This window comes from Sander lucioperca, chromosome 7 (genome assembly GCF_008315115.2).
Source record: "Sander lucioperca isolate FBNREF2018 chromosome 7, SLUC_FBN_1.2, whole genome shotgun sequence".
Classification (NCBI taxonomy): Eukaryota; Metazoa; Chordata; class Actinopteri; order Perciformes; family Percidae; genus Sander; species Sander lucioperca.
In genome coordinates this window covers 20,583,623-20,611,032 of record NC_050179.1, presented here as the reverse complement: position 1 = coordinate 20,611,032, position 27,410 = coordinate 20,583,623, and the positions used below count along the sequence as shown (strand labels likewise).

At 41.5% G+C, this 27,410-nt stretch overlaps 1 protein-coding gene and 1 long non-coding RNA gene across 2 annotated transcripts; both read right to left on the bottom strand.

The window, feature by feature from the left end:
- Positions 1-184: 184 nt before the first annotated feature.
- On the bottom strand, positions 185-23,487 carry LOC116055828. The gene is made up of 3 exons (XR_004106414.2): positions 23,475-23,487; positions 16,605-16,610; positions 185-396 (listed from the first exon to the last, which is right to left on the bottom strand). It is a non-coding gene; the product is annotated as an uncharacterized LOC116055828 (long non-coding RNA).
- Positions 23,488-25,822: 2,335 nt separating this feature from the next.
- Positions 25,823-27,033, bottom strand: LOC116055811 (leukocyte cysteine proteinase inhibitor 1-like). Its single transcript, XM_031307856.2, has 3 exons — positions 26,901-27,033; positions 26,701-26,805; positions 25,823-26,185 (listed from the first exon to the last, which is right to left on the bottom strand). Exons 1-3 carry the CDS (start codon positions 26,970-26,972, stop codon positions 26,066-26,068), a joined length of 297 nt encoding a protein of 98 aa, XP_031163716.1. The 5' UTR covers positions 26,973-27,033; the 3' UTR covers positions 25,823-26,065.
- Positions 27,034-27,410: the final 377 nt, after the last annotated feature.

Below are 27,410 nucleotides of genomic sequence, written 5' to 3'. Positions count from 1 at the left end.
GGGGCGCCGACTGTGTGGATGGACCAGGCTGAGCGGCATGGGGATGTGGCTGAGAAGGGTTTTCAGAGAGCAGAGGGAACTCCTCATCATCCATCAGAATGGTGTAGTGATTTTCCAGTCATAGAGGTTGGGCTGGGCCTGAGTGTTGTACTGACCACCTGCCGTGATCTCGGCAGAGGCCGGGGAGAGGCAACAGGGACAGAGATTGTATTAGTAGTGCAGGGCAGAGTGGAATCAAGACATCCGATATTAGTGTGTGTGTGAGGGGTACTTCCGATGATAATGGTGTCGAGGAACTGTTCATTCACCTTGATCTGGTGGAGAGTTGCTATTCTGGCTTCAAGTTCCACTATCTTCTGGCTGAACAGGAGGCATGAGTCACAGCCAGGTGTACAGCTGAGGGGGGGGCATCGTCTAGCTTGCTAGTTAGCTTGTAACAACGTTGAAGGAGGCCCTCTCCAGAAACCGATCCCTCTTCACTTGTACTTCACAAGTCAACACTCGCAAATACTCCTGCTTGTGTTAGCAAGCTGTGGATAGTCTGTCACTGCTGCCAAAAAATAGAATAGAATTACAGGGAGGCAAAAATCCTGAGGGATAAGCGTCACCTCCCTGCTAGCAGACAGGCTAATTAGCTGTTAGCATGACAACTAGCTAGCCGTTAGCTAACAGAGCGGAGGAAAGTTTTACAAACAGCAGAGAAACTGCGGCCTGGTGTCGGTCCGTCGTGGGTCTCTGGGCCAGACAGGTCTGGCTCTGGTCTCGGTTTTCTGGTTGCTGTCTCTGAGCGTCTCTGTAGGTTACTGTCTTCAGGATCGACCGGTGGACACTGAGCTGCAATACCAGCTGTAACCATATATATATATATATATATATATATATATATATATGTGGTAATGTGGTTATATGTGTGTTTTAGACACAGATAGACTATGTTAGTAGTAATGGTGCAAAAAGGATTTGAAAGTACAAAAACTTCTTTTTGCATGAGGGAGGACCCCTAAACCCCCCGCTAAATACTTACATCAAAGTTTTCCACCAACTGAAGGAAAACAGTAAGTTTACTTGCATATTTTATATACTATTTAAGTAGGTTGGATATATTTATTCGCTACTTGTTGTACATTCTTTCCTGAGTTTATTTCTTAAGTAGTGTGTTCTCATATTTTATTTTGTTTTAGCACATAAATTGGGATGTTTTGAGAAAGCTTTACTCAAACATGAACCCAAAATACTAATGGTTGAATTAGTCATTACTTTTTGCTTACAGTTCAGTTTCAGTTCAGCCTTTTTGATACCACACCTGAGTACACAGCAATGTGTGTAATGCAAGCACGTAACTAGCCTTGTGACTTTGTGTCAGTGCTCTTGACCTCTTTTACACACACACACATACACACACACACACACACACACACACACACACACACACACACACACACATACACACACACACATACACACACACACACAAACACAGACAGAGTTACAGTTATCTTTCAAAAATGTGCTGACAGTGGGGATATACCTGACTTATGGAAAACATCAACAGTAATACCCATCCCAAAACAAAATCTCCAAAAGTCTTCAATGAATTCAGTCCAATTACACTAACTTCCTTGGTAATGGAGGGTTTTGAAAAGATCTTGAAGGACACAATCATCCCCCTAACTGTAGATTAATTAGATCCACTACAATTTGCATATCAAGCGGGCAAGGGTGTAGAGGATGCAAAGCTCTTCATTCTTGACAGGATGTATATACAGCTTGAGAAACCTGCATTGCATGCAATTTTATTTGCTGACTTTACTTCAGCCTTTAACAAAATGCAGCCTCACATTCTAATTGAACGATTAGCCTCATATTTTAAGTTACCCAAGCAGATCTTATTGCTAGTTAATAGTAAAGTAAATTTTTACAGAAGGCAGCAGGTCTATTTAAATGGAAATATGTCCTCTGTCATTGTATCAAACAAAGGCTCTCCCCAGGGCTGCGTGCTCTCCCCCCTGCTTTTTATATTATACACTGACAACTGCAGGTCATCTTGGGAGAACAGCTACTTGGTGAAGTTTTCAGATGATTCAGCCCTGTTGTCCCTTCTCCAGGGCAACCAATCTGATCACAACAGTGCCCTTACGGATTTTGTCAGAAGGTGTGATGACAGATTCCTTGATTTAAATGTGTATAAAACTAAAGAATTAATCATAGACTTTAGAAGGCACAGTGACGAACCAAAACCAGGTGTAATACACAATGAAAATGTTCAAATAGTCAAAACATTTAAGTATTTAGGCACAGTGTTTGACTCACAACTGAAATTCAGTGAGAACACTGATAGCATTATTAGCATTAAAGTCCAAAATACACATTTAGGTCTTTATTTTACTACAGTTTGTCTGTTTGCATCAGTAGATTTCTCCTAAATTCAGCAAAAGTTGGCGTTCTAAATCATCCCGCTGCTCCGCGATCGCTGTCTGCACCCTGTCATCACATATACCGTTGGAAAGCTCTATCTCTCCTGTGCAAGGCTGTCGGATCCAAATATGGTCATTTCCTTTTTCATCAGCAACCAATCGTGAAAGTAAAAGGGGGACTTTAGCTCTAAATGCGCAATCTCATTGGCTGATGCCAATTTCTGACAACGTGATTCGTTCAGAATCGTCACGTGACGTGCTCTGACATATCCGCGGTAGATCAAAATGTCGAAAGAAGTGCGTCGAAAATCAACTCAGAGAAGACGAAAACAGTTGTCATTAACAAGAAGACACAGGGGATTACAAACTAAGACAGCAGATGATGAAATGCCTTCACATAGTACGTTGATGTGTAAACTGTCGTTTGAAAAACAGGAGTTTTCAGACAGCGGAGGTAATCAGAGCGCCACACAGCAGTCTCTCTCTCGCTCTCAAAGCAGTTTACATAAATTCATAGCCTACTTGTCACATATTAAATATATAGGTGTCACATATGTACTACACTGTACTGATCTCGATACAACACACTATATTACAAAACAATTACAACAGTTACAGTTTTTGTGTAATATAATTACTATATAATACTAAACAAATCTGTAATTGTTGGTATCCTAAAGTGGTTGTGAGTCCCTCAGGCTGTGGCAGGCAGACACATATTTAACTGTCAGTGTAGCTGATGTCCCTTCTCCTAGAAGAACTACCAGCTTCTTCTCTGGTGTTAACTTTGGGAAGTTTTATTTTTTTGGCTATTTTTCCAAGGTGTAAATCTCTTAGTGAAGATACTTTTTACCAGTGGAGGAGGAAGTGCATCTCTGTCTAACCCAGTTGGTGACTGATCCTGTATTTAGTCAGGATCCGTCTGACAGATATTATGTCGAATAACAATTTAGTCTACTGTGTTTGCTTTCTGCAATTTTCTAAATATTGGTCTTTTGAATGAGTCATAATTAGTTTTGTTCTGTTGTGTTGTTTTGAACCAGTGCTGATGGGAGCCTGGTTAGTTAGCTTCACCATCAGCTGACTGAGGGGACTGTTTTGTGGAGAAAGTAAGCTTGAGGCAGCAGCAAGTATGGCGATCCTTCAATGAAGGTGCCTCAGCCATGCTTTCTGTTATGGAGAAGTTGTGGCTTCAGAGCACAGTTGTGATGGTCAATTCAATGAGAGAAACTGATATGCTCAGGACCTCAAAAGCTGAGACCGTCACAACTGCCAGTGTAAAATATAGGCGCAAGAGTCTAGGCACAGCTAAAATACATATGGTGCTAGAATGGACAATTAGACTTTAGAAAGCTGTGACATCTACTGATGGTCTTTTTCTGTGTCCATACAACTGTCTAGCGTCGGTTTTGTCGGCAACTTTGTGCATGATACGCCAATGTTAATTTCTTGAGTTACTGCAGTTGTAGGCCTTATATGCCTGCCATTATTTATTAAATAATCAAATTTCATGAGCTTGATAAATTCTAAAATATTATTACTAAGGGTCTGAGCATTTATTCTGTTTTGAGCATTTTTTTTCCAATAGAAATGTATTGATGAATGTATTCCCCTATTTAAATCTTTAAATTCCGTTTTCTCAAAATGAGTTTTTTGTCATTCTCCAGTATAAACATTTCAGCCAATCTTCACCTATGTACACCAAACTTTCCTGTTATACACTTAGCAGTATTCTGAAGATATTTTCAAAGGGACTTGTTAATACATCATTCCTGGCCTGATTTATGTGACATTTTAATCCAAAAAAATATGGCAAAAATTGATTATTTAAGGCTATGGACAGTATATTTTGATTTCCTAGGTAATGAAAGCAAATATCCTGAAATCCCTCTGTAATTTTGGTTTCATCTTGTATGTAAACAAAATGAAAAAAGAATTTTGCACCAGGCTTTATCATATGTTCAGAACTAGCTAACGAAAATATATGCAAAATTGCGCATATTTAATGAGATAATACCTCATTTTCATAATTAAACATACAAATTTCAAAAACTTGTAATACATTTTTTTTTTCATATACTTGTGTAAGTAATCAACTGAGGAAGTTTCATGGTTGTATCTATTATTTTAAAATGTTACCCTATTTACCTGTAGTGTCTTGCCTTAAAAGCTAAAAAAACACTAAAACTAAAAAACAACAACAAAAACATTAATTTTTGTTTAATCACATTTTCTAATGAAGTGTTTTCATCAGTTCTGTAGAAGCCACACCTGAAAAAGAATGACAGTGTTGCTGGCAGGAATTTAAGGATGAAGTTTGGATCCAGAGAAAAAAGCATTGTATATATGTTTTTATATTTTTAACTGTCACTTGGGTTTTGCTTTACATAAATTAAGACATTTCCACCATATATCAGTGCTGAAAAATTCACCAGAATGCAGAAAGTGAATTGTTTAAAGTAGGGCTGTCAAACGATTCATTTTTTAATCGCGATTAATCACCAAATTTTTATAGTTAATCACGATTAATTGCATGTTTTATCACATGAATAAAATTGTATGTATGTAGAACAGTTTTTAAGTACATATTAACAATGGAAAGCAATTCTTACCAGTGTATCTTAATTGGGAATCAAATTAATGCAAAAGAAGTTACTTTTTGATCTTGACTTTAAGATTTGTGTTTGTTTATTTTTATTTACTGTAAACAAAAGAAACATGTGTGAATCTGTCATTATTGTACAATTCCTCCAAGTACCTAACCTAACTGAGATGTAACACTAACACTTTGCTTATACAGTACAAACTAAATGGTCCAAAAACCAGATGCCACAGCAGGACATTTGTAACCTTTACATTTTTCTAATAAGGAATGTAACAATTCTCCTGGACAGAAAAGTGGGTGGACAATGTCCCAAAAGACAAAAACAGTCAAATAAACGATACAAACAACACAGTCCTAAAACCGTATGCTGATATACATAGTCAATATAGTGTGCAGTAACTCCTAAATAATTTTGATTACAGTGATCACCGGTTAATGAGACAGCGTTTGCACTCTGCAGCAGTTCCAGTTGGGTACTTTCTCCGTGTCATACAGGCTGTGTATGTGTGAAACTACTGTCCCCCTCGACAACTTTTTAAAAGTAAACTTTCCGTTCAAAATCTTAATGGCATCCATTTCTGCGTCTCGCGCTCGCCATCCACTCAAAATGTAACATTAATCTTTTGGCCGACTGGCAAGCCCAAACAATTGCAGGCGTGCCTGTTGTTTTGTTTCCGGTCTAGTTAGATCTGGTGTGGTGTTGTAGTTTTTCTAACGTTAACAGTTGTTGCAACAACATGTGAAAAAACTACAAAGTTTGCTTGGCCAAAAAGAACGTTAATCTCGCGATAAAAAAATTGACGCCGTTAAAATGGGTTTGCGTTAACGCCGTTAAATACACGTTCAACTGACAGCACTAGTTTAAAGTTATTTTTTTGATTCAAGCGTCTTTATTGGATTTGATTTCCACAGAACTGATCAAAACATTTCATGGGAACATGTTCAAGATTAACTTTCTTTTTTCTTTCTTCTTTCCTCATTTACTGTTATCGCTGCTGACTCAACACACATTTACTCTTGAAACAGCATTAATTAATTACATGTGGTACTTTCAAGAATGTACAACAATTAATAGTATATCATGCATGAGAACAATATGTTAATGAATGCAACTGGTATCTCAATCATCATGATGACTTGATTTACAAATATATAGAAAAAGCTGTTTGGTTTGGTGTCAGACAAACTTCCCGGAGGAGAACGTGCACGGCAGCGTGTCAGAGAGGATTGTGGTGTTTAATATCTGCTGCTTTGGACATTTAACACTGACAAACAGAAACAAGCTGGCAGAACAACAGGATGCCAAAAAAGCATCATGAGCTGTCAAAATAGAGCTAAACAATTGGGTAAACACAGACACATGAAGTGTACGGTATCAGATATATGTCATATCTTGCAAGCGTGAGAAAAACATGCTCCACGATCAAATTATATAATTTCACACACGCAGATATCTCGCACATATCCTAGCATCATAACAGATCTCTGTGTGGGTATGCAATCTGTGTTGCCTGCACGATCCGACATGCGCATGTGCAAGATGTTCGCTCATGCGCAGATGATAATCCTATTACGACACTGCACGATCTGTTCCACGCTTGAGCACCTTTGCACTGTGGGAATGTCATGTGGAGTGTGGAAGAAACTGAATGTTTGCAGTGACAGAAAGACTCAGACTTCATTCCACATGTAACCAAAATGGTGTTTGTTCATGTTAACATTTAAACACCTCGTAACGCATAGCGTAAGCTACATTTAAAAACATCACAACATCCCCACACTACATGTCACAAAACTAACAATGTTGCCAAGGCATAGTACAAAGACGTTGATATGCGGCTTTGGATCAGTGTTTAATTTAAATATCTTTATAAAACAACAAAAACCCAACAAAAACCTGGTCTAAAGTCAACGCAACATTTCATTGTTATTTTACCAGCGCATTAGTAAAATGCGCCTAGGCTTAGGCACATGCCCAAAACACATATGATTAATCATTGAAAGAATCTCTCTTGAATAAAGATAGGAATATAACTCCATAGATCTCTGAGTTGATTTACCCTGAGATGGGAAACTGAGATTTCAGTTCTAGAACAGCTGATTTGAGTTCAATCGTCATCAAGAGTAGGTTCACTCAGAGTTAAGCGTGTGCACCACCACTATACAAAGGCAGCATGAATGGAGCCATGATACTACAATTCACCATGGTAACAACCACAAACAAACTGGTCGGCGGAAATACTCATGCGCACATACAGCGAGTTTCAACATATATTTCGTTACAAAAAACAACACAGCGGCTGCTGAAAAAGAGAGAATTTGCGTGGGAGAAAATTGCTGCTAGAGTAAATGTGTAAGTTCCAATATAGTGTATTAATATGACTCTGAGATCTTTGATGAAAAGTGTATTATAAATTAAATGTATTATTATTATTTATTATTATTAATAGCATAATCAATCATCACCTTTCCGCTTGCCACTTAGCTTAGGGTCCCGGTCCGCTCGGACGATAGTGAAGCCGGGTAGCTCCATGTTAGGCAAGGCAAGGCAGCTTTATTTGTATAGCACATTTCAGCTACAAGGCCATTCAAAGTGCTTTACATAAAGACGATTAAAAAAAAATTAAAAACAGATGAAATATGATAACAAGAGTTACAGTGCAGTATAAGAATTTAAACATTAAAGAGCAGTTAAAAACAGTTAAAACATTTTAAACATTAAAACATTTTCTTTTTTTTTTTTTGCTTGTCACCATATCCACTATTGGTCCCTCTGGGATGTGTGGTTTACTCTACTTGCCACCCATCTTGGTGTGGAAAAGAACTTTTATTTTAAAATATAGTCATCACTATAAGTCTTAGTTTCTTTCTTTGGAAAAACTTTGCAAAAACCCTTTTGGTTGAAATTCACACTTTTTGATTTTGATTAGTGATCTCATTATCCTGACAAGCCAGACCCACATCAAGATGTCGGGTCTGGGAACTCACCGTTGGCAGGGCTCAATCCGAGGGGCAGGATAAACGGTTGGCTTTCAAATTCCCTCCGCACTCATAGCCAACCAGAGCAACGCTAGTTGATAGATTAAACTTTTGTCGTATCCGGTCGGCAAAACTCTGAACACATCTTCGTTTTTTAAGAATGACTTAAGTACTTAACTCCAAGTCTTCCAGAGTCGCAGCCAAAGCCAATTCCAAAGACAGCTGTTTGCGAGCAGCAGGAGCCATCTTCTTTGTTTTCAAGTAGCAGGGAATTCACGCGGAACCGTCACAACTCTGCCGTCCTTATATTAAGCCCGCCCACCGACTCTATACACGACGTGATTGGCCTGAGAGTTTGATTTTTCCAGCTCGCAAGCCAACGGAGAGTTGCTAGACTGACCTGGCTGCAAATTACATTTGCTGCCGCTGGGCTGCGTCTAGATTTCTAGGCTATGATCTCATGTCAACCAGTTGAAATTCACACTTTGTTGTAATTAGTGATCTCATGTCAACCTGAGACCCTATTGATTCAAATTCGCACTTTTGTCGCAATTCGTGATTTTACTGTTTGTAAAAGGCTGGTTCTTAGTAAAACCCACAAAATGAAATCTGAAGTAATGATGACCAAAAAAAATAATGAAAAAAATCATCATATCCACTATTGGTCCCCTTGGGACATGTGTATTAATCCGTTTGCCACCCATTCTGGCGTGGAAAAGGAACTTTTATTTTAAAATAGAGTCGTCACTATAAGTCTTATTTTCTATATTTGGAAAGGAAAGACTTTGCAAAACTCTTTTGGTTGAATTCACACTATTTGTAATTAGATTTTGATTAGTGATCTCATGTCAACCAGTTGAAATTCACACTTTGTTGTAATTGGTGATCTCATCTCAACACGAAACCCTGTTGATTTGAAATTCAGACTTTGTTATAATTAGTGATCTTATTTCATTTCAACCTTAAACCCTTTACTATTCGTAAAAGGCTGGTTTAGTAGTAAAACCCACACAATGAAATCTGGAGTAATGATGATAAAAAATGTTGTTGGACAGTAACCATAAAAGTAAAATAATACACAATACCATTAAAAAAACCCCACATGAACAAAAACACAACAATTTCGTTGACTTTTGAATTTTGGTCAGGAAAAAACAAACAAAAAAAACCCCGGCAACTTCAGTATAACATATTTAAAGAAAGCCAACATCAAAAAGAAAGGTCTTCAGCCTTCATTTAAAAGAACTGAGAGTTGCAGCGGACCTGCAGTTTTCTGGGAGTTTGTTCCAGATATGTGGAGCATAAAAACTGAACGCTGCTTCCCCCTGTTTAGTTCGGACTCTGGGGACAAAAAGCAGACCTGTCTCAGACAATCTGAGAGGTCTGGATGGTTCATAATGTAGCAGCAGGGTAGGAATTAAAACTGACCGGTAGATTGCTTGCTTTGCCTTCTGGCTCAGCTCTCTTTTCGTCACAATGGTGCGATAAATTGAATGTAATACCGCACCCGCTGCGCCGATTCTCCGTCCAATCTCCTGCTCCATTGTCCCCTCACTCGCGAACAAGACCCCAAGGTATTTGAACTCCTTCACTTGGGGTAAGGACTCTTTCCCTACCTGGAGAAGGCACTCCATCGGTTTCCTGCTGAGAACCAAGGCCTCCGATTTAGAGGTGCTGATCCTCATCCCAGCTGCTTCACACTCGGTTGCGAACCGATCCAGCGAGTGCTGAAGGTCACAGGCCGATGATGCCATCAGGACCACATCATCTGCAAAAAGCAGCGATGAGATCCCCAGCCCACCGAACTGCAACCCCTCTCCACCCCGACTACACCTCGATATCCTGTCCATAAATACTACAAACAGAATTGGATGACAAAGTGCAGCCCTGGCGGAGGCCAACTCTCACTGCCACTCCTTAGGCACCGTCACAGACCTCCACGCAATGTTGAAGAGGTGTGTCAACCAAGACATCCCCTCCACACCCAGAGCTTTAAGCATTTCTGGACGGATCTCATCAATCCCTGGGGCTTTGCCACTGTGGAGTTGTTTAACTACCTCAGCAACTTCCACCAGGGAAATTGATGACAATCCCCCATCATCCTCCAGCTCTGCCTCTACCATAGAGGGCGTATTAGTTGGATTTAGGAGTTCCTCAAAGTGCTCTTTCCACCACCCTATTACCTCCTCAGTCAAGGTCAACAGCGTCCCATCCTTACTGTACACAGCTTGGATGGTTCCCCGCTTCCCCCTCCTGAGGAAATGGAGAAAGTCCTTCTCCATGTCTTCTCCAAACTTTTCCCACACCCGCTGCTTTGCCTCTTTCACGGCAGAGGCTCCAGCCCTTCGGGCCCTTCAGTACCTTGCAACTGCCTCCGGAGTCCTCTGGGATAACATATCCCGGTGACCACGGTGTTCGTGGGTCACCGCCCCTTGAGGCACCTAAGACCCTAAGAACACAGCTCCTTGCCGCAGCTTCAGCAATGGAAACTTTGAACATTGTCCACTCGGGGTTCGATGCCCCCAGCCTCCACAGGGATACATGAAAAGCACTACCGGAGGTGTGAGTTGAAACTCTGTCGGACAGGGGCCTCCTCCAGACGTTCCCAATTTACCCGCACTACCCGTGTGGGCTTACCAGGTCTGTCCAGAGTCCTCCCCCACCCCCTGACCCAACTCACCACCAGATGGTGATCGGTTGACAGCTCTGCCCCTATTTTCACCAGAGTGTCCAAAACATACGGCCTCAGATGAAACGATTATAAAATCAATCATTGACCTTTGGCCTAGGGTGCTCTGGTACCAAGTACACTTATGAGCATCCCTATGTTCGACATGGTGTTCGTTATGGACAATCCATGACTAGCACAGAAGCCCAACAACAAACAACCACTCTGGTTTAGATCAGGGAGGCCGTTCCTCCCAATCACGCCTCTCCATGTATCGCCATCATTGCCCACGTGCGCGTTGAAGTCCCCTAGCAGAACTATGGAGTCCCCCACTGGAGCCCCATACAGGACTCCACTCAAGGTCTCCAAGAATACTCCGAACTCTTGTTTGGTGCATATGCACAACCAACAGTCAGAGTTTCCCCCCCCACAACCCGCAGGCGTAGGGAGGCGACCCTCTCATCCACTGGGGTAAACTCCAACGTAGCGACGCTCAGCTGGGGGCTGGTTCCAGAACCGAGACTGTGCATAGAGGTAAGCCCCACCAGATCTCTAGAGGTGACATTCCACATCCCCAGAGCCAGCGTCTGCTGCCCGGGTCTGGTCCGTTGAGGCCCCTGACCTTCACTGCCACACGTGTGGCAGCGCACCTGACCCCAGCGGTTCCTCCCACAGGTGGTGGGCCCATGGGATGGAGAGATGGATGCCACGTAGCTTTTTCGGGCTGTGCCCGGCCGGGCTCCGTGGCAAACCCGGCCACCAGATGCTCACTGACGAGCCCTCCATCTGGGCCTGGCTCCAGACGGGGGCCCCAGGCTTCCTCTGGGCAGGGTCACTCCATCTCTTCCTTGGTCACTCATAGGGTTTTTTAACCATTCTTTGTCTGGCCCCTCACCTGAGACCACTTTGCCTTGGGAGACCCTACCAGGAGCACAAAGCTCCAGACAACACCGCCCTCAGGTTCATAGGGACACACAAACCTCTCCACCTCAATAAGGTGATGGTTCATAAACCAGCAACAGTATTTTGAAATCAATTATTTGAAGGACTGGAAGCCAGTGTTAAGACTTCAGAATTGGGGTGATGTGATCGACTTTCTCAGTCTTAGTGAGGACTCGAGCAGCAGCGTTCTGAGTGATTTTTTAGGGAGACCTGTAAAGAGACTGTCACAGTAGTCAAGTCAACTGAAGATGAAAGCAAGTTTTTCCAAATCCTGCTGAGACATAAGACCTTTAACCCTTGATATATTCTTTAGGTGATAATAGGCTGACTTTGTAATTGTATTAATGTGGCTGTTGAAATTCAGATCTGAGTCCATGACTACACAAAGATTTCTGGCTTTGTATGTTTAATGTTTAACATTGTCGTTTGAAGCTGAGCGCTGACTTTGAATCATTCCTCATTTGCTCCAAAAAGAACCACCTCAGTTTTTTCTTCATTTAATTTAAGACAGTTCTGGCACATCCAGTAATTAATTTGTTCAATGCCCTTAGTCAGTTTTTGTATTGGACTGTAGTCCCCTGGCGACAAGGTTATGTAAATATGTGTGTCGTCCGCATAACTATGGTAACTTATTTTGATGTTTTCCATAATCTGAGCCAGTGGAAGCATATAGATATTAACCTTCTATCACAAATTTTTTTTTAAATGACCGATTTACACATTCCCTGTACCATAAATATGGCACTTTTCATCAGATTGCCTCAAGACCTTATGATGTCCTTCTCAAAAGGCATTTGAACACATACAATTCATTGTGACTACTTTCTTTGAATTTTGAGTGATTTATTCAACTTAGTCACACTTCTTTTGTTTACGGTCAAAAATGACCGACATAGGAAATGAATGGGAAAGAGTATAATTTTCATCCAGGAGATAACAAAAGAAATCGCTATACACACACTCCAACTTTCCTGTGCTTGTGTACCCATTCACAGGTGCAAAGCTTCCATTTGCAAGGGACACTGCACCATGATTGCAATTTGCCATTTGTGTGTGTGAACCACCAATGTTCGCACACACATGCATGCACGCACACACAGAAACACACACACCCACACACACACACATACAGACTCACATACACACACATACACACACATGTACACCCACTCACACATGTACACCCACTTTCACACACACACACACACACACACACACACACACACACACACACACACACACACACACACACATACTTCATGTTGTCAGTTCATGTTGTCATGTTGCATGTGAACCACCAATGTTCGCACACACATGCATGCACGCACACACAGAAACACACACACACACACAGACATACATACACACACACGTACACACACACACACACAGACACACACAGTTCATGTTGTCATGTTGGCACTTGTGCATGTGCACCACCAATGTTTGCACACAAATGCATGCAGGCACACACAGAAACACACACACCCACATACCCACAAACAGACAATGTTAACAATAAGACAGTGTTTACAATAAATATTCTATTAAAAATATTTTTTGTCATTTTTATAGGCATTTATGTTAAAATAAGAACTGTCCGGTCAAATTTGACCGAAAACAGTAAATTAAAGGGGGTAGCAACAAACAGTGGTTAAAGGTTAAACAGAAGAGGCCCTAGAATGGAGCCATGGGGAACTCCACACGTCATATTTGTCTGCTGAGATGTGTAATTACCTATAGACACAAAGTAGTCCCTATTCTTTAAGTAGGATTCAAACCAGTTTAGTACTGAGCCAGAAAGGCCAACCCACTTTTCCAATCGGTCTAGTAATATGTCATAGCCGACCGTGTCAACTGTAGCACTGAGATCACGTAATACTAGGACTGAAATTTTGCCACTATCTGTGTTTAAGTGGATGTCATTAAAGACTTTAACAAAGAGCTGTCTCAGTGCTGTGGTGTGGTCGAAAACCCGACTGGAAGGCATCAAAACTGTTGTTCAGTGACAAGAAAGGATTGAGTTAGCATCTGTGATATTCTGATTGAGCCAGGTCTCAGTGAAACACATGAGGCTGCACTCCTTGTACAACCTAACGTTCTTCACTAGGGCACCCAGCTCATCCATCTTGTTGGCCAGTGAGTTTACATTCCCCATGACACACGAAGGAATTGACGGCTTAAACCTCCACCGCTTGCTCAGTAGCCTAGCCTTCACACTAGCTCCGGCTCTGCATCCGTGGTATTTACGCCTCAATTCCTCTGGGATGAGGTGAACCATGCTGGCGTGTCCCATTGTCCTTAGGCCTAGCAGTTGTTCCCTCATAATTAACAAGATTTTTACTGCCGTGATCCAGTTTAATCATAGCCATATCTATAGGATAGAAGATATATACACAAGGCGTGTAAATGATAAAAATGTTAGAAGAGAAAAAGTTAAAAAACAAAAAGTCAAAAAACAGACACGTAACAGACAAGCTACAGAGAAGGCTGCCACTCCTGAGAGGGGGTCGTCGGCTATTAAAATGAAAACTTAAATATTAATGGTTTAGTCAGGTATTGTTTAGAAACATTTAATGAAACTCAATGAAAGTAGAGATCTGATCTTTTGATCTACTTGTGAAGCGTGTTGCATGATTATCACAAGCAGATGAAAATAGTAATAGACTTCTCTCTGCGCCCACTGCACCCCTAAACAATTAGCCCCATAGCAAGCTATCTTAGCAGCCAGCCGGCCAGCCTCTACATAAGTCACATGTAAGAACTTAATGTTTAATTCACACGCTCTTAGCAAATCTAATGAAGGGGCGAGGGAGGAGTAGATTATGGCTACATGTGTATGGACTCAGCAGAGATAATAATGAATGAGAAGAGTTCATCTACAGGAGAACTACGGTGGTAACTGATAACACAGACACATGAGGTCATCAACAAGAACAAAGAATGGTCTTATGAAATAAACTCAAACTAAAAGAAGACTGTGATGATAATTATGATCTACAGGAGAATTAATATTTGAAACGAAATAGAGAATGACTGAGAGCTTTACTGTATCATATCCAATAATGTCCTTACCTATGTTTTCCTTTACATACACTGAAAAACATTTGGAGTGACATTTACTTTAAAAAAGCTAGGCAAGTGTTTCCACACAGAAAATGCTTGTAATCTTTACTCAGGCTATTTCTAAGTAATATTTACTTACTAGAATCACTTCTTTTTTATGCAAAATACACAAGTAAATTGCACTGGCAATACTCACCTATAGATTGTAACTTTCACTCAGATTACCATTGCATCTAACTACAAAACCCAAATAAACATTTCTGATGTTTCTTTGTGTTTCTTACTCATGTTTTCTTTGTTATATTCTATGTAATTATTAAGTAATATTCATTATGAATGTATTAGTTAATATTAATTGAATTAAGTAATATTTTTACTATTCTATTAAATAATAATTCAATATTTTCCAAAAACAAATATTTGCAGCTTAAGGGATGTTTGAAAGACACTTTTATTTCACATTTGAAATGGCAGACATATATTTAAAATATCTACATAACATGATAACCACAAACACATGGCCATTGAACTTCTTGCTAGCAAATTTCAAAACAGTGCATATATACATATACATAGAGTACATACATCAAGGCAGTTCAGAAACCGTTATAAAGCTCAAAAGTAAAGCAGTGTAGAATTTGAAAAATTAAATGCGGAATGACAAAGCACGAACTGACTTTAGGACTGATATTCCAGCATACAAACAAATACAGTGTTACAGTTGACTTTTCCCTTCCAATTCTGTAATTCCATCAATTGGGTTCTATTACAAACTTCAAAAGATTGAAGCTTTCACTTCCTCATGGATTTTATAGGCAGAAGTTTATTGAGGAAGAAAAAATAAAATCCTCAAAGTTTCAACCAATCAGATAGCTGGCCTTAGCAGTGAAAAAAAAACATGCTATTCAAAAACTCAGCGTGCACTGTCCCCTTTCTTCTAATCAACTTTCAGAACAGTAAAGAATACATACATCAACTCTGTCCATTAACAGTTGCAATCACTACCTTTGCGGACATTCTCAGGATGTTCAGGACAGAAAGAACTTATATAAAACTGAGCAACACTTGAAATCACTGTCAGAAAACTGACACAAAATGCTGGACAAAGCACAAATAACACTGGCACTTTCAGTTTCTTGTGGAGAGACTGTACATTTGCTGACATTCTCAGGATGTTCAGGACAAAAAGAGCTTATATATAACTGACCAACACTTGAAATCACTGACACAAAATGTAAACAAATTGTTTGTGCTGGACAAAAGCACAAATAACACTGGTGCTTTAAGTTTCTTGTGGAGAGACTGGACATTTGCTGACATTCTCAGGATGATCAGGACAAAAAGAGCTTATATATAACTGACCAACACTTGAAATCACTGTCAGAATCACTGACAAAATGTAAAGAGATTGTTTGTGCTGGACAAAAGCACAAATAACATTGGAACACTCACGCTAAAAGTTTCTTGTGGAGAGACTGGACCTTTGCTGACATTTTAAAGATGTCAAGCTCAAGAAACAGCTTCTGAAATACTTCAAACGTATATTTCAGTTTCAGTGGATAACTTAAGTTGACAGCATAGATGACACCCATGAGCAGGAGGAAAGCGTTTGTCACACTTCCGCAGTCCTCCAGAACTTCTGTCCCCTCAGGGATGACTGACACGTACACGGGATCTTGATTTTCCTGTGCCACATTGGGATGGATGACGGTGATCTTCATCATGTGATTTCTGCAGTCCTCTTTCACTGCTTCTTGGCTAATGTCCTGTGAAAACAAATAAGCCACAATTAGAAATAACTAAGAATAGATTCCAAGTAAAAGAAAAGGTTAAGAGAAAAAAATGTGAAAAAAAACAAAGAGGTATGCTCAATTTAGTGTACTCAAATCAAACAATATTCATATGGCACTTTTCATACGTAAAGTTACACAACGTGCTTCACAGAGGCTGACCCTGAGACAAAGAGTCACTTTTTGGGGGCATCCAGACTGAGAGGAGTCAACGCCCACGACCACAGTGAGTGCTGCCACAGTGACCACCCTGGTCCGGGCAGACAGGAGGCTCCACACAGAGGTGCAGAGCCCTCCAGCCACCCAGGCTGGAGCTGTCCATGGGACAGCACCCGTGTTGGTAGACCAGAACTACTCCCAGTGTGGAAGGTCCCACTGGAGCTGAAAAATGAGGGATTAAATCAGTAAAATAGGTTATAAAGGTATAAATTAAATTAAATTAAATACTCTTTTGCTCATGAAATAAAGTTAATACGTGATTGTTAAATAGTCAGAAAAACAGAGACAAAAGGCAAGTTAAAGTTTAAGATAGATAAGATAAAGCATAGGTGTGATTGGCAAAGGACAAAAAAGCAGGAACATATAATTATGTGTACATTATTTTGTAATATTAGCTGTATGGCCAGGTGTCTTGTTTTTGTAGTCCAAAGTAGTTGCTATTGTGCATACAAAGGCTGATGCTCCTCATGCTCTTAAAGACTGTTGTGATTTCCTGTTCAAGTCTAAAAGGAAAACAGAAATAGAATGACGAGAAGCAGTGATTCACTTTACATAGTGCTATGGTGACAATTTCATCAAACAACAGAAAGTTATACTTTCTATATAATAAGTACATAACTAATAACATTTCAATCAGGAGAGACTGTTTGCTTATATGCAAAATGTTTTATTGAACAAGACCATAATTTGAACATAGTATTGGAGATTAAACTCCATCGTTATATTAATACATTTGTATTAATACATTTGATATATTAATACATTTAATATAGGGGTAGGGAACCATGATGTAACCCCCCGATGGAATCTAGACACCGGTGGCGGTGGGGAATGACCGGAACACCAGACCGAGGAGGCACTGGAGCGACAGCCGTAGAATCATTAGGACGGGAGGTGGAAGGGGAGGAGGAGGGACAACGCCTTTCTGAAATGACAGCTGATAGCACAGGGAGAGAAAGTGCTTTTAAAACAGTGTTGTGACGCTGTGATTGACCTATGGATCTTTGGCCGTTCCTGATTGGATTATCAGAAGGAGAGCGCCTCAAGCGTTGATTCGCTTTAGGAGAGACTGATTATTTGTTAGGTCTTCCTGAAAGAATTTGCGCTGAGCTACATTTCAATCAGGAGAGACTGTTTGCAGATATGTAAAATGTTTTATTGAACAAGAGCATAATTTGAACACAGTATTGGAGATTAAACTCCATCGTTATATTAATACATTTGTATTAATACATTTGATATATTAATACATTTAATATAGGGGTAGGGAACCATGATGTAACCCCCAAAATGTGAAATTGGAACATGAAGGAAATAGTACACACGAAAATTAAATATATTGATTATACTGACAACTGCTTGATTATCACACATGACTGAGATGCGTTTGCGCTTCCAGTGATGCCCCCAGACGCGGCAGGCTACGCGAATGGGGTAGATCTCATGCAGGGCTGAGGAATCGGACCGGGAGAAATTGGGAGGCCAGTGGCCTGCGAACCACTGGTCCTGAAAAATCCCTCAAAACCCGCGGAAGGGGCAGCGTCGGTGAAAACCACAGAGAGTCAGCTAATGCACCAACTCATCTAAATGAGAAAGCCCGGAGAGCAGGTGATCCACAACACAGAGTCAGGATGAAAAGCCAATTCATTTGCAAAATTACGAAGATTTAAGGGAGTGGATGATGAACAGTCATAATGTCTATGATTCGGGCCGAGGATCAAAACAGCAAGGGAACGAGCGCCATACAGCCGTCCGACTGACAAGACGACGCCTTTCTGAAATGACAGCTGATAGCACAGGGAGAGAAAGCGCTTTTAAAACAGTGTTGTGACGCTGTGATTGACCTATGGATCTTTGGCCGTTCCTGATTGGATTATCAGAAGGAGAGCGCCTCAAGCATTGATTCGCTTTAGGAGAGACTGATTATTTGTTAGGTCTTCCTGAAAGAATTTGCGCTGAGCTACATAACCTGCTGGTTAGACCGGGGTAAGTGCTGATGTACGTGATGTGACATTATTGTTACACTACAGTTTACAAAGGGAAAGTTATTGAAAGTAGTTCATAATAAATTTAACAAGAATAAGCGAAAACAGTTCTCCAAATTGATATTATAGACAGCAGAGATCAATAGATATGCAACATTATGTTTCTGACTCTACCATGCATAAAATGTACCTTTTGAATAAATTACATTTTGCCTTAATGTGGCAATTTGCAGACGGTCCCTGAACACCTGACTCACAGCCGGCTACGCACAGACCAATGCATTCCTCCAGCACAGTTATGGCTCCCACAACCCGTTCTCATTCCGAACTCGTAAAATAAGGACGTTTGGACAGTGGCTGTCAGCGTCTGATGTGACGAAAAAGGCGTCTTTCAGCGTATTTGTGTAACGCACTGGGGAGAGCAGCAGTTAGAGAGGATTTAGCGAGTAGTATGTAAGGGCGAATTTCCGCGTATGGAGGTTGGTTGGGGGGGTGGATGGGTCAAACAAACACAGGACTTTCACCCAGGAGAGCGGGGTTCGCATACCGCTTGTCACGCTTGCTATAGTCGCTTTTTATTTTCCTCCCGCGTGTCACAGAACCGTACGCCCACCCACGACCCTTTCCTGAACATAACCATCCCGTTCTTCCCGCGTGTCACGGAACCGTAAGCCCAACCACGACCTTTTCCTTAACATAACTGCGTCAAAAGGGACGGCAATAGTCCCGACCAAGCGCGTTTACTTATAGCGCTAAAGGGACGGCAATAGTCCCGACCAAGCGCGTTTACTTATAGCGCTAAAGGAGACTTTTAGCGTCAATAAGAACGACAAAGGCACCTGACCAAGCGTCCATATTTTACGAGATGAGTGTGAGACCCTGTTGGCTCCCACCGAGTAGGGCATACTGTACCCATACTGTGAGCGACGCTGACCCGCACGCACTGTCCGCGGACGTTTGAGTTTTCATAGTCCAGCGTACCGTGTCAGCTCGGTGTCGCATTTAAAACAGGTCGATGTGAAGACTTGAGTGAAACCGAGTGTGTGTACACAGAGACCGCGCGGTCGTCCGCATCGAGTACGCACATTGTTTTTTTTTTTTGTTTTTTTAAATACACTTCATGGCAGCGGTGCGAAAACTTTTGTGACAGCAATTATTTCAAACTAGGCCGTGGTCATTTTATTGGGTTCACAAATACACATATACAATCATAAATTAACTCAAGTCTATTGTATCAGTATCAACAATTGAAAATTTCAAAGGACTTCAACTTCAGTGACTTGTAATGGGAGGCGTGGATCTAGAAGGGTGGGGGAGGGGAGACAACAGTGCTGGCAGCACAACCTTTCCTTTTTTCTGTAAAACGTGTATCATATAACAATGAAATTCACTCGTTCCAGCCAGCAGCATCTTTACCACATCCAGGTTTGATAAAACCACAACATCATGTAATGAGGCCTTTCCAGGGGAAAAGGACATACCTCATGCCAGCAAAGTTAGTTAGCTAGTTAGCTAGCTAGCAGTAAAATGCACTATTTGCAAGCGCTACAGCCGTCGCTGCTTTCAGTGCAGAGAAACTAAGTTAAGTAGGTGAGCCAACAGGAACGTACAAAGTTTGTTTTGCTTAAAACTTACCTTCGTGGTTCCATATTCACATTCTTCCCTGTCTCAGTTAGCAAAGTCCGCCAACCTAGTTGAAATGTTGACCATGGACATATGCGTTGAGTACGTGTCTGACGAAAAACCGCTCAAATGTGGGGAGGGGCTGTGACATCATGCTCCGAATGCAGAGAAGGTTGCCGAATTCACTGATGTCACTCAATTACATTTTACTTGGAAATATCAACTAATTAAGCCAATGAACTGGTTTAGTGAATATTACTTGGATTGAAGGATTCAATTTACATACAAAACACACATAATTACAAACAATCACCAAGTAATGCGTTACATGAAAAACTGCTATTTTAAATATAAAGCACTGAATTCGTATTTCTTTCTTTTTTAAGAAAACCTCCAGCGTCAGGAAAATCAATTCTAGAAAACAAACAATAAGTCACAATGTTAGATTAGATTAGATTCAACTTTATTGTGATAGTGCAGAGTACAAGTACAAAGACAATGAAATGCAACACTGTAGGATAGTGGCAGGATATTTATTTGGGGTTAAAGGACATTGAATTACACCAAATATATTCATATTAATACATTCAAAATCAATGTTAAATCATTTCAGAATGAAGAAACAGAAGATTTTAACAAGAGACTGCAGCCTTTCAGTATTTTACCGTTGAAACTGGTTCTGGGATTAGTTTCTAAAAAGGTTGGAGGAGGCTGTCTTTACATCCTTTACATTAATCAGAGAAACCTTTCCTCTTGGATCTCGGAAGACTTGCACAAATAATTAAACCTGTACATTAAAGACATATCTATTTACCTTGATAAGGTAGTTTATTCCTATATTTCTTTCCTGTATTTGTCTCCACTTGGGGCTTCACCTGTGTATGAAGGAAATAAATATGATGTCAATTCAGACCTTGGGTGTGGAGGTTGTGAAGAATGAAGGTAGATAGAAGCTCACCTGATGACAAATCTCCCGAATTTCCTTAGTGGCGGGTCCCGGCAGCAGACTCTATTCTCCAGACATCTTTGCGAGTGTGTCAAGGTCCGTTGAAGTTAACAGAGAAGTCAACTCTCTGCTTTTATGTGTCTCAACTGTTTATCACATATGCTTGCATTTATAGAGAGAGCTACACCTGACAGGTGGTTCCCCTGCATGTTGGGTGGAGCTGTAGGAGGAACCACAACCCTTTTGTCCCTTTTATTAATTCATTTCCAAATTCTGTTTGACAATTTTCAACAAAAGGATGTTTAAAATCTTATCATGGATCGAACTAACATGGCGCCGCAGGCGGCCGCCTCTGGATTGCAATCCATTGTGCTTTGTGTGGTTTTTTTTATAAACTGTTTTCTGCTGTCCCTCTCTGGTAACATTTACCAGAGAGAAGCTCTTAAATATTGGACTTTCAACCGCTCATACTAGTCCACCGCTTTTTATCGAACCTGGAACTTTCTTGGAGTTATTAGTTGGAGGAGCAGCAGCTCTGTATGGGATCTACCAGAGACGCTGAAGGGGGAAATGCGCTGGCGGGCTGGTTAAACTGAGACAGCGGGGCTTTCGCACTGTGCTCCCTTCTAACCACCTGGTGAATGTCCGCTCTCTGGCCAACAAAATGGATGAACTGCTGCTCCTCAATAAAACTAACTCTGCAGATCTGCCGCCCTCTGTTTTACTGAATCCTGGCTCACCCTGTGCATTCCGGACAGCGCACTTCAAGCTTTCCCAGGCGGATCGCGTACTGGAGCTCACGGGAAAAACAAGGGGAGGCGGACTCTGTCTCTACATAAATGAAGGTTGGTGTACAGATGTCACAGTGCTGAAGAAATCATGCAGCCCTCACTTAGAGTCATTATTCATAAACAGCAAACCCTTTTATTCATCACGGTAAGGAGTTTTCCTCGTTTATTCTGGTCGCCGTCTACATTCCGCCTCAGGCCTGTGTTAGTGAGGCGTTACTGCACCTGACCGACCAGATAACTAACGTAGAGAAAAAAACATCCTGACTCCCTGCTCATTGTTCTTGGGGACTTCAACAGAGCAAACCTCAGCCATGAACTTCCAAAGTATAGACAGCATAGTAAGTGCCCCACCAGGGACACTAATGGCATTTTTCCATTACATGGTACCTGCTCGACTCGCCTCGACTATACTTGCCTCGACTCGAGTGGTGTGGTTTTGTATTTTTCTGTTGCTTTTTCCTGTTTTTTGTTGTTTATTCTGCATTGTGTATGTTGTGTTAGTTCCTGTGTTCTCTGTTCTCCCTTGTGTTGTTGTTGTCTAGTGTGTCAAGTTTCTGTGTTTAGTTGATTTCATGTTTTTGATATCTGTTTTCTGTCTTGTCATGTCTAGTTTTGCTTCCTGTGTTTTCCCGCCTTTTTTGATTACTCTCTCTCCTAATGTGTTTCACCTGATTGTACCACCTGTTCCTTGTTTGCTCCCTACCTCATGTATTTAACCTCTGTGTTTCCCTTTGTGTCTTGTCAAATCATTTTGTCTCCATTGCCCTGCCTGTGTGTATTTGTGTTCCTCGCTCTGCTAGTTTGTGTCCTGTCAGTTTGTTTCAGCCTTGTGCCTTTTTTTGTATTTTTCCCTGGGTTTTTACCAGCCTTAGTGCTGCCGTGTTTTTGTTAATAAATCCTCAGTTTGAACCTTCTCCTGCCTGCCTGCCTGCTCTCTGTGTTTGGGTCCTATTATTCCCCAGAAATATAACCTACACGACTCGACGCACTGTGCGCCCGTTTTCCCTTGCAGATTTTAGTACCGCCTCAGCGTGGCTGGTCGTCTTCTATAGCAGCGCCGCAGTAAACTGCCGTGACCTAACACGACACACACACAGAACGTCGAAGGTGTGTTGTTGTTGCAACAGCCAGAAGACACATTTTGTTTCAAATAAAGCTGGAGGCAGCAAAAAAAACACAGCTGGCTAAACTATTTAAAAATGGCAAGTTTGTTCAGGACACCCCCGTCTGTCACTTTCACGTCACCTTTTGGTATCAGCTCAGCTCGCTTGGAACCTCGACTGAGGTGGTACAAAAAAAAGTACCTGTTTGCAGGAAAACCAAAAAAGGCGAGTAGAGGCGAGTTGAGCAGGTACCATGTAATGGAAAAGCGCCATTACACACTGGACCACTGCTATACTACATTAAAGGACGCCTATTGATCTGTCCCGCGTGCAGTTTTGGGACTCTCTGATCACTGTCTGGTTCATCTTGTCCCGACATACAGGCAGAAACTAAAATCTGCTAAACCTGTTGTAAAGAGTGTGAAAAGATGGACCAACGAGTCAAAGCTGGATTTACAAGCCTGCTTTGACTGTACTGATTGGAGTGTTTTTGAGGCTGCAGCCATTGATCTGGACGAATTAACTGACACTGTCACATCAGTTTTTGTGAGGACGTGTGTGCCGACTAAAACCTTCCGCACATGTAACAACCAAAAACCCTGGTTCACAGCAAAACCCAAGCAGCTTCATCAGTCCAAAGAGGAGGTCTTCAGAAGTGGGGACAGAGTCCTGTATAACCAGGCCAGGAACACACTGACCAAAGAGATCAAAGCAGCTAAGAGGAGTTATGCTGATAAGCTGGAAAACCGCTTCACAAACGGCGATCCTCGGTCAGTGTGGTCACAAACTACAGGAAACCATCCACCAACACTGCTGGTCCTGAACGACTGGCTGACGAGCTGAATGGATTTTACTGTAGATTTGAAAAGCCCACAGTCACACCCCTACCCCACACCAACTCACCAACTCACACTTCAGACAATCACCTTCCCCCACCCCCACGCTGTCACCTCCCCCCTACTGACCCCTCACCTGCACTCACAATCTGTGAAGTGGATGTGCGCCAGCTCTTCCAGAGGCAGAAGACCAGGAAGGCTCCTGGCCCAGATGGTGTGTCCTGAAAATCTGTCCTATACTGCCTGAAAATCTGTGCAGACCAGCTGGCCCCCATCTTCACTCAGATCTTCAACAGATCACTGGAGCTATCTGAAGTTCCCTCCTGCTTCAAACTGCTTGGATCCTGTTCGTGGACTTCAGCTTGGCGTTCAACACCATTATCCCGGACATCCTCAGTACCAAACTCACCCAGCTCACTGTGCCAGCCTCCACCTGTCAATGGATCACAAACTTACTGACTGACAGGAGTAAGCAGGTGAGGCTGAGGAACATCACATCCAGCACCCGGACTATTAGCACTGGCGCCCCCCAGGGGTGTGTGCTCTCCCCTCTACACCAATGACTGCACCTCAGGAGACCCATCTGTTAAACTCCTGAAGTTCGCTGACAACACAACGGTCATCGGCCTCATCCGGGACAGTGATGAGTCGGCCTACAGACGGGAGGTTGATCAGCTGGCTCTCTGTTGCGGTCAGAACAACCTTGAGCTTAACACGCTCAAAACTGTGGAGATGATCGTGGACTTCAGGAGGAGCCCCCCCACTCTTCCCCCCATCACCATACTCAACAGCCCTGTGTCTGCTGTGGAATCCTTCAGGTTTCTGGGATCCACTATATCCCAGGACCTAAAGTGGGAACCCAACACTGACACCATCATCAAGAAGGCCCAGCAGAGGATGTACCTCCTGCGCCTGCTAAGGAAGCTCAACCTGCCTAAGGAGCTGCTGATCCACTTCTACACAGCCATCATCCAGTCTGTCCTCTGCATGTCCATCACTGTCTGGTTTGGATCTGCCACCAAAAAGGACAGGAGCAGACTACAACGGACAGTTAGGACTGCAGAATAGATCATTGGTGCCAACCTGCCCTCCATTCATGACTTATACACTTCGAGAGTCAGGAAACGGGCAGGAAACATCACTGCAGACCCATCTCACCCTGGACACAACCTGTCCTAGCTTCTCCCCTCTGGTAGGCGCTACAGAGCACTGTATGCCAAAACCAACAGACTCAGGAAAAGTTTTTTTCCACAAGCCATCAGTCTGATGAACAGCTGACTTCTGACTCAGTGTCAGATTCAATTCCTGTGCAATAACCCAGAAACACTGTCTCTAATCAGCACCTGTTTACTGGTTCCACTTATTATTTATTCATCGTTCTCTATTTCAGAGCGGTTTATACTGTTTATATTGTAATATAATACTTATATAATAACATAGTACCTATTTATTCCAGCATGCTTTGCACTACGCTCCATAATTAAAATAATAATTTATCAAAAAAATTACTCGTACACTTTACACTTTGCACTCTTCATTGCACTACTGCCTCAACCTGTCTATATTGTTTCTGTTTATAGTGTGTATATATTGTTTGTTTTATTGTTTGTTTTGTATGAGTAAGCACATTGTGAGCAATGTATAATCCAAAGCAAAATTCCTTGTATGTGTCCTCATACCTGGCAAATAAAGCTGATTCTGATTCTGATTGTTGTACCAAACTAAGATTCAAATTTTGTTATTGTTTTGATGTGAAATGATGAGGCACCATTAAGAGTGTTTACCTGAACTAAAACATTAACAGTGTAGCTTCTCACATAAACATTTAATTCAAATAAACAATGTCTAAGACTTATGGCAGAATATTTATTTGGGGTTAAAGGACATTGTGAGCAAACAGGAAAATCAATTCTGTAATAGAAATATAAATCATTTTAAAGCTTTAATCTTAATACATTAAACCAAATATCTTCATCTCTCAGCGTTAATACATTCAAAATCAATGTTAAATCATTTCAGATTAAAAAAGCAGAAGATTTTAACAAGAGACTGCAGCCTTTAAGTATTTTACTGGTGAGACTGGTTCTGGGATCAGCTTCTAAAAAGGTACGATGAGGCTGTCTTTGGTTTGATGCTCCTTTACATTAATCAGAGAAGCCTTTTCTTTGAGATCTTGGAAGATTTCCACATGAATGTAGTCCGTTTCTGTAACATGAATCTGCAAGAACAAAAGAGGAAAATTAGAGGTCTAAACACATGTATTCATGTTGATCTTGTGTTGTTGAGCAGTGAGGATGTGGTTAACTGGTGATAACTATCTTTGTAGGGACCTGTCATTGACCTAATGCATTCCCTAGCCCCTTACCCTAACACTAACCATCACAACTAAGTGCCTAACATTAACCCTTACCCTCACACTAACCATAACCTAATTTTATCCCTAATCCTAAAACAAGTCTTAACCCCGAAACAGCCCTTTAAACTTGTGGGGTCAAGCATTTTGGCCCCACCAAGCTGTCGGGACCCCACAAGTATACTGGACTCTCAGTTGTTGGACCCCACGAATATAGTTAAACAAGCCCACACACACAAACACACACAGACACACACACACACGCACACAAGCACGCACACAAGCACGAACGCACACACACACACACACACACAGTCCTCCATGGTTCAACTACTTGTCACAAATAATTCAACCGGTATATTAAAGACATATCTATTTACCTTGATAAGGTAGCTTATTCCATCCCCACCATCTAGCCTCCTGTATTGAACTGGTATGAATTTCACATACTTCTTTCCTGTAGTGTCCTCCACTTGAGGCCTCATCTGTTCATGAAGAAAATAAATATGATGTAAATTCAGACTGAAATTCAGACCTTGGGTGTGGAAGTTGTGAAGAATGAAGGTAGATAGAAGCTCACCTTATCACAAATCTCCCGAATATCCATAGTCGTGGGCACTGTCTCACCGTATGCTCTGATCGTGGTTGCCATTGTGTCAAGGTCCGTTGAAGTAAACAGAGAAGTCAACTGTCTGCTTTTACGTGTCTTAACTGTTCAACACATAAGCATGTATTTATAGAGAGTACCCCCCCCCCAGAGACCTACGCCACGTGTATGTTGGGTGGAGCTGTATGAGTAACCACAACCCTCACATGATTGGGTTTGGTTTTGTTCCTCTCATGAATTCCTTTCCAAATTGTAGTTAAGGATTTTCAACAAAAGGATGTTTCAAATCTTATTCAGATTTGTATTGTTGTACAGAACTAAAATTCAAAACCTAATATTGTTTTGATGTGAAATGATGCAGCATTAAGTGTGTTGACCTGAACTAAAACGTTAACAGTGTAGTCAAATAAACAATGTCTAAGTCTGATGTAGGTGATCAAACAAATTAACACACCTGATTCAAATTAACAGTCAGTTCAGTAA

What these genes read in the sequence shown, in the direction of transcription:
- LOC116055811 (XM_031307856.2), bottom strand. Translation starts at nt 26,972, where the DNA reads ATGGCAACCACGATCAGAGCATACGGTGAGACAGTGCCCACGACTATG. An exon ending in TTCGGGAGATTTGTGATAAG is followed by an intron (nt 26,806 to 26,900) that starts GTGAGCTTCTAT and finishes CTTCATGAACAG; the next exon opens with ATGAGGCCTCAAGTGGAGGA. An exon ending in GAATAAGCTACCTTATCAAG is followed by an intron (nt 26,186 to 26,700) that starts GTAAATAGATAT and finishes TTGTTCTTGCAG; the next exon opens with ATTCATGTTACAGAAACGGA.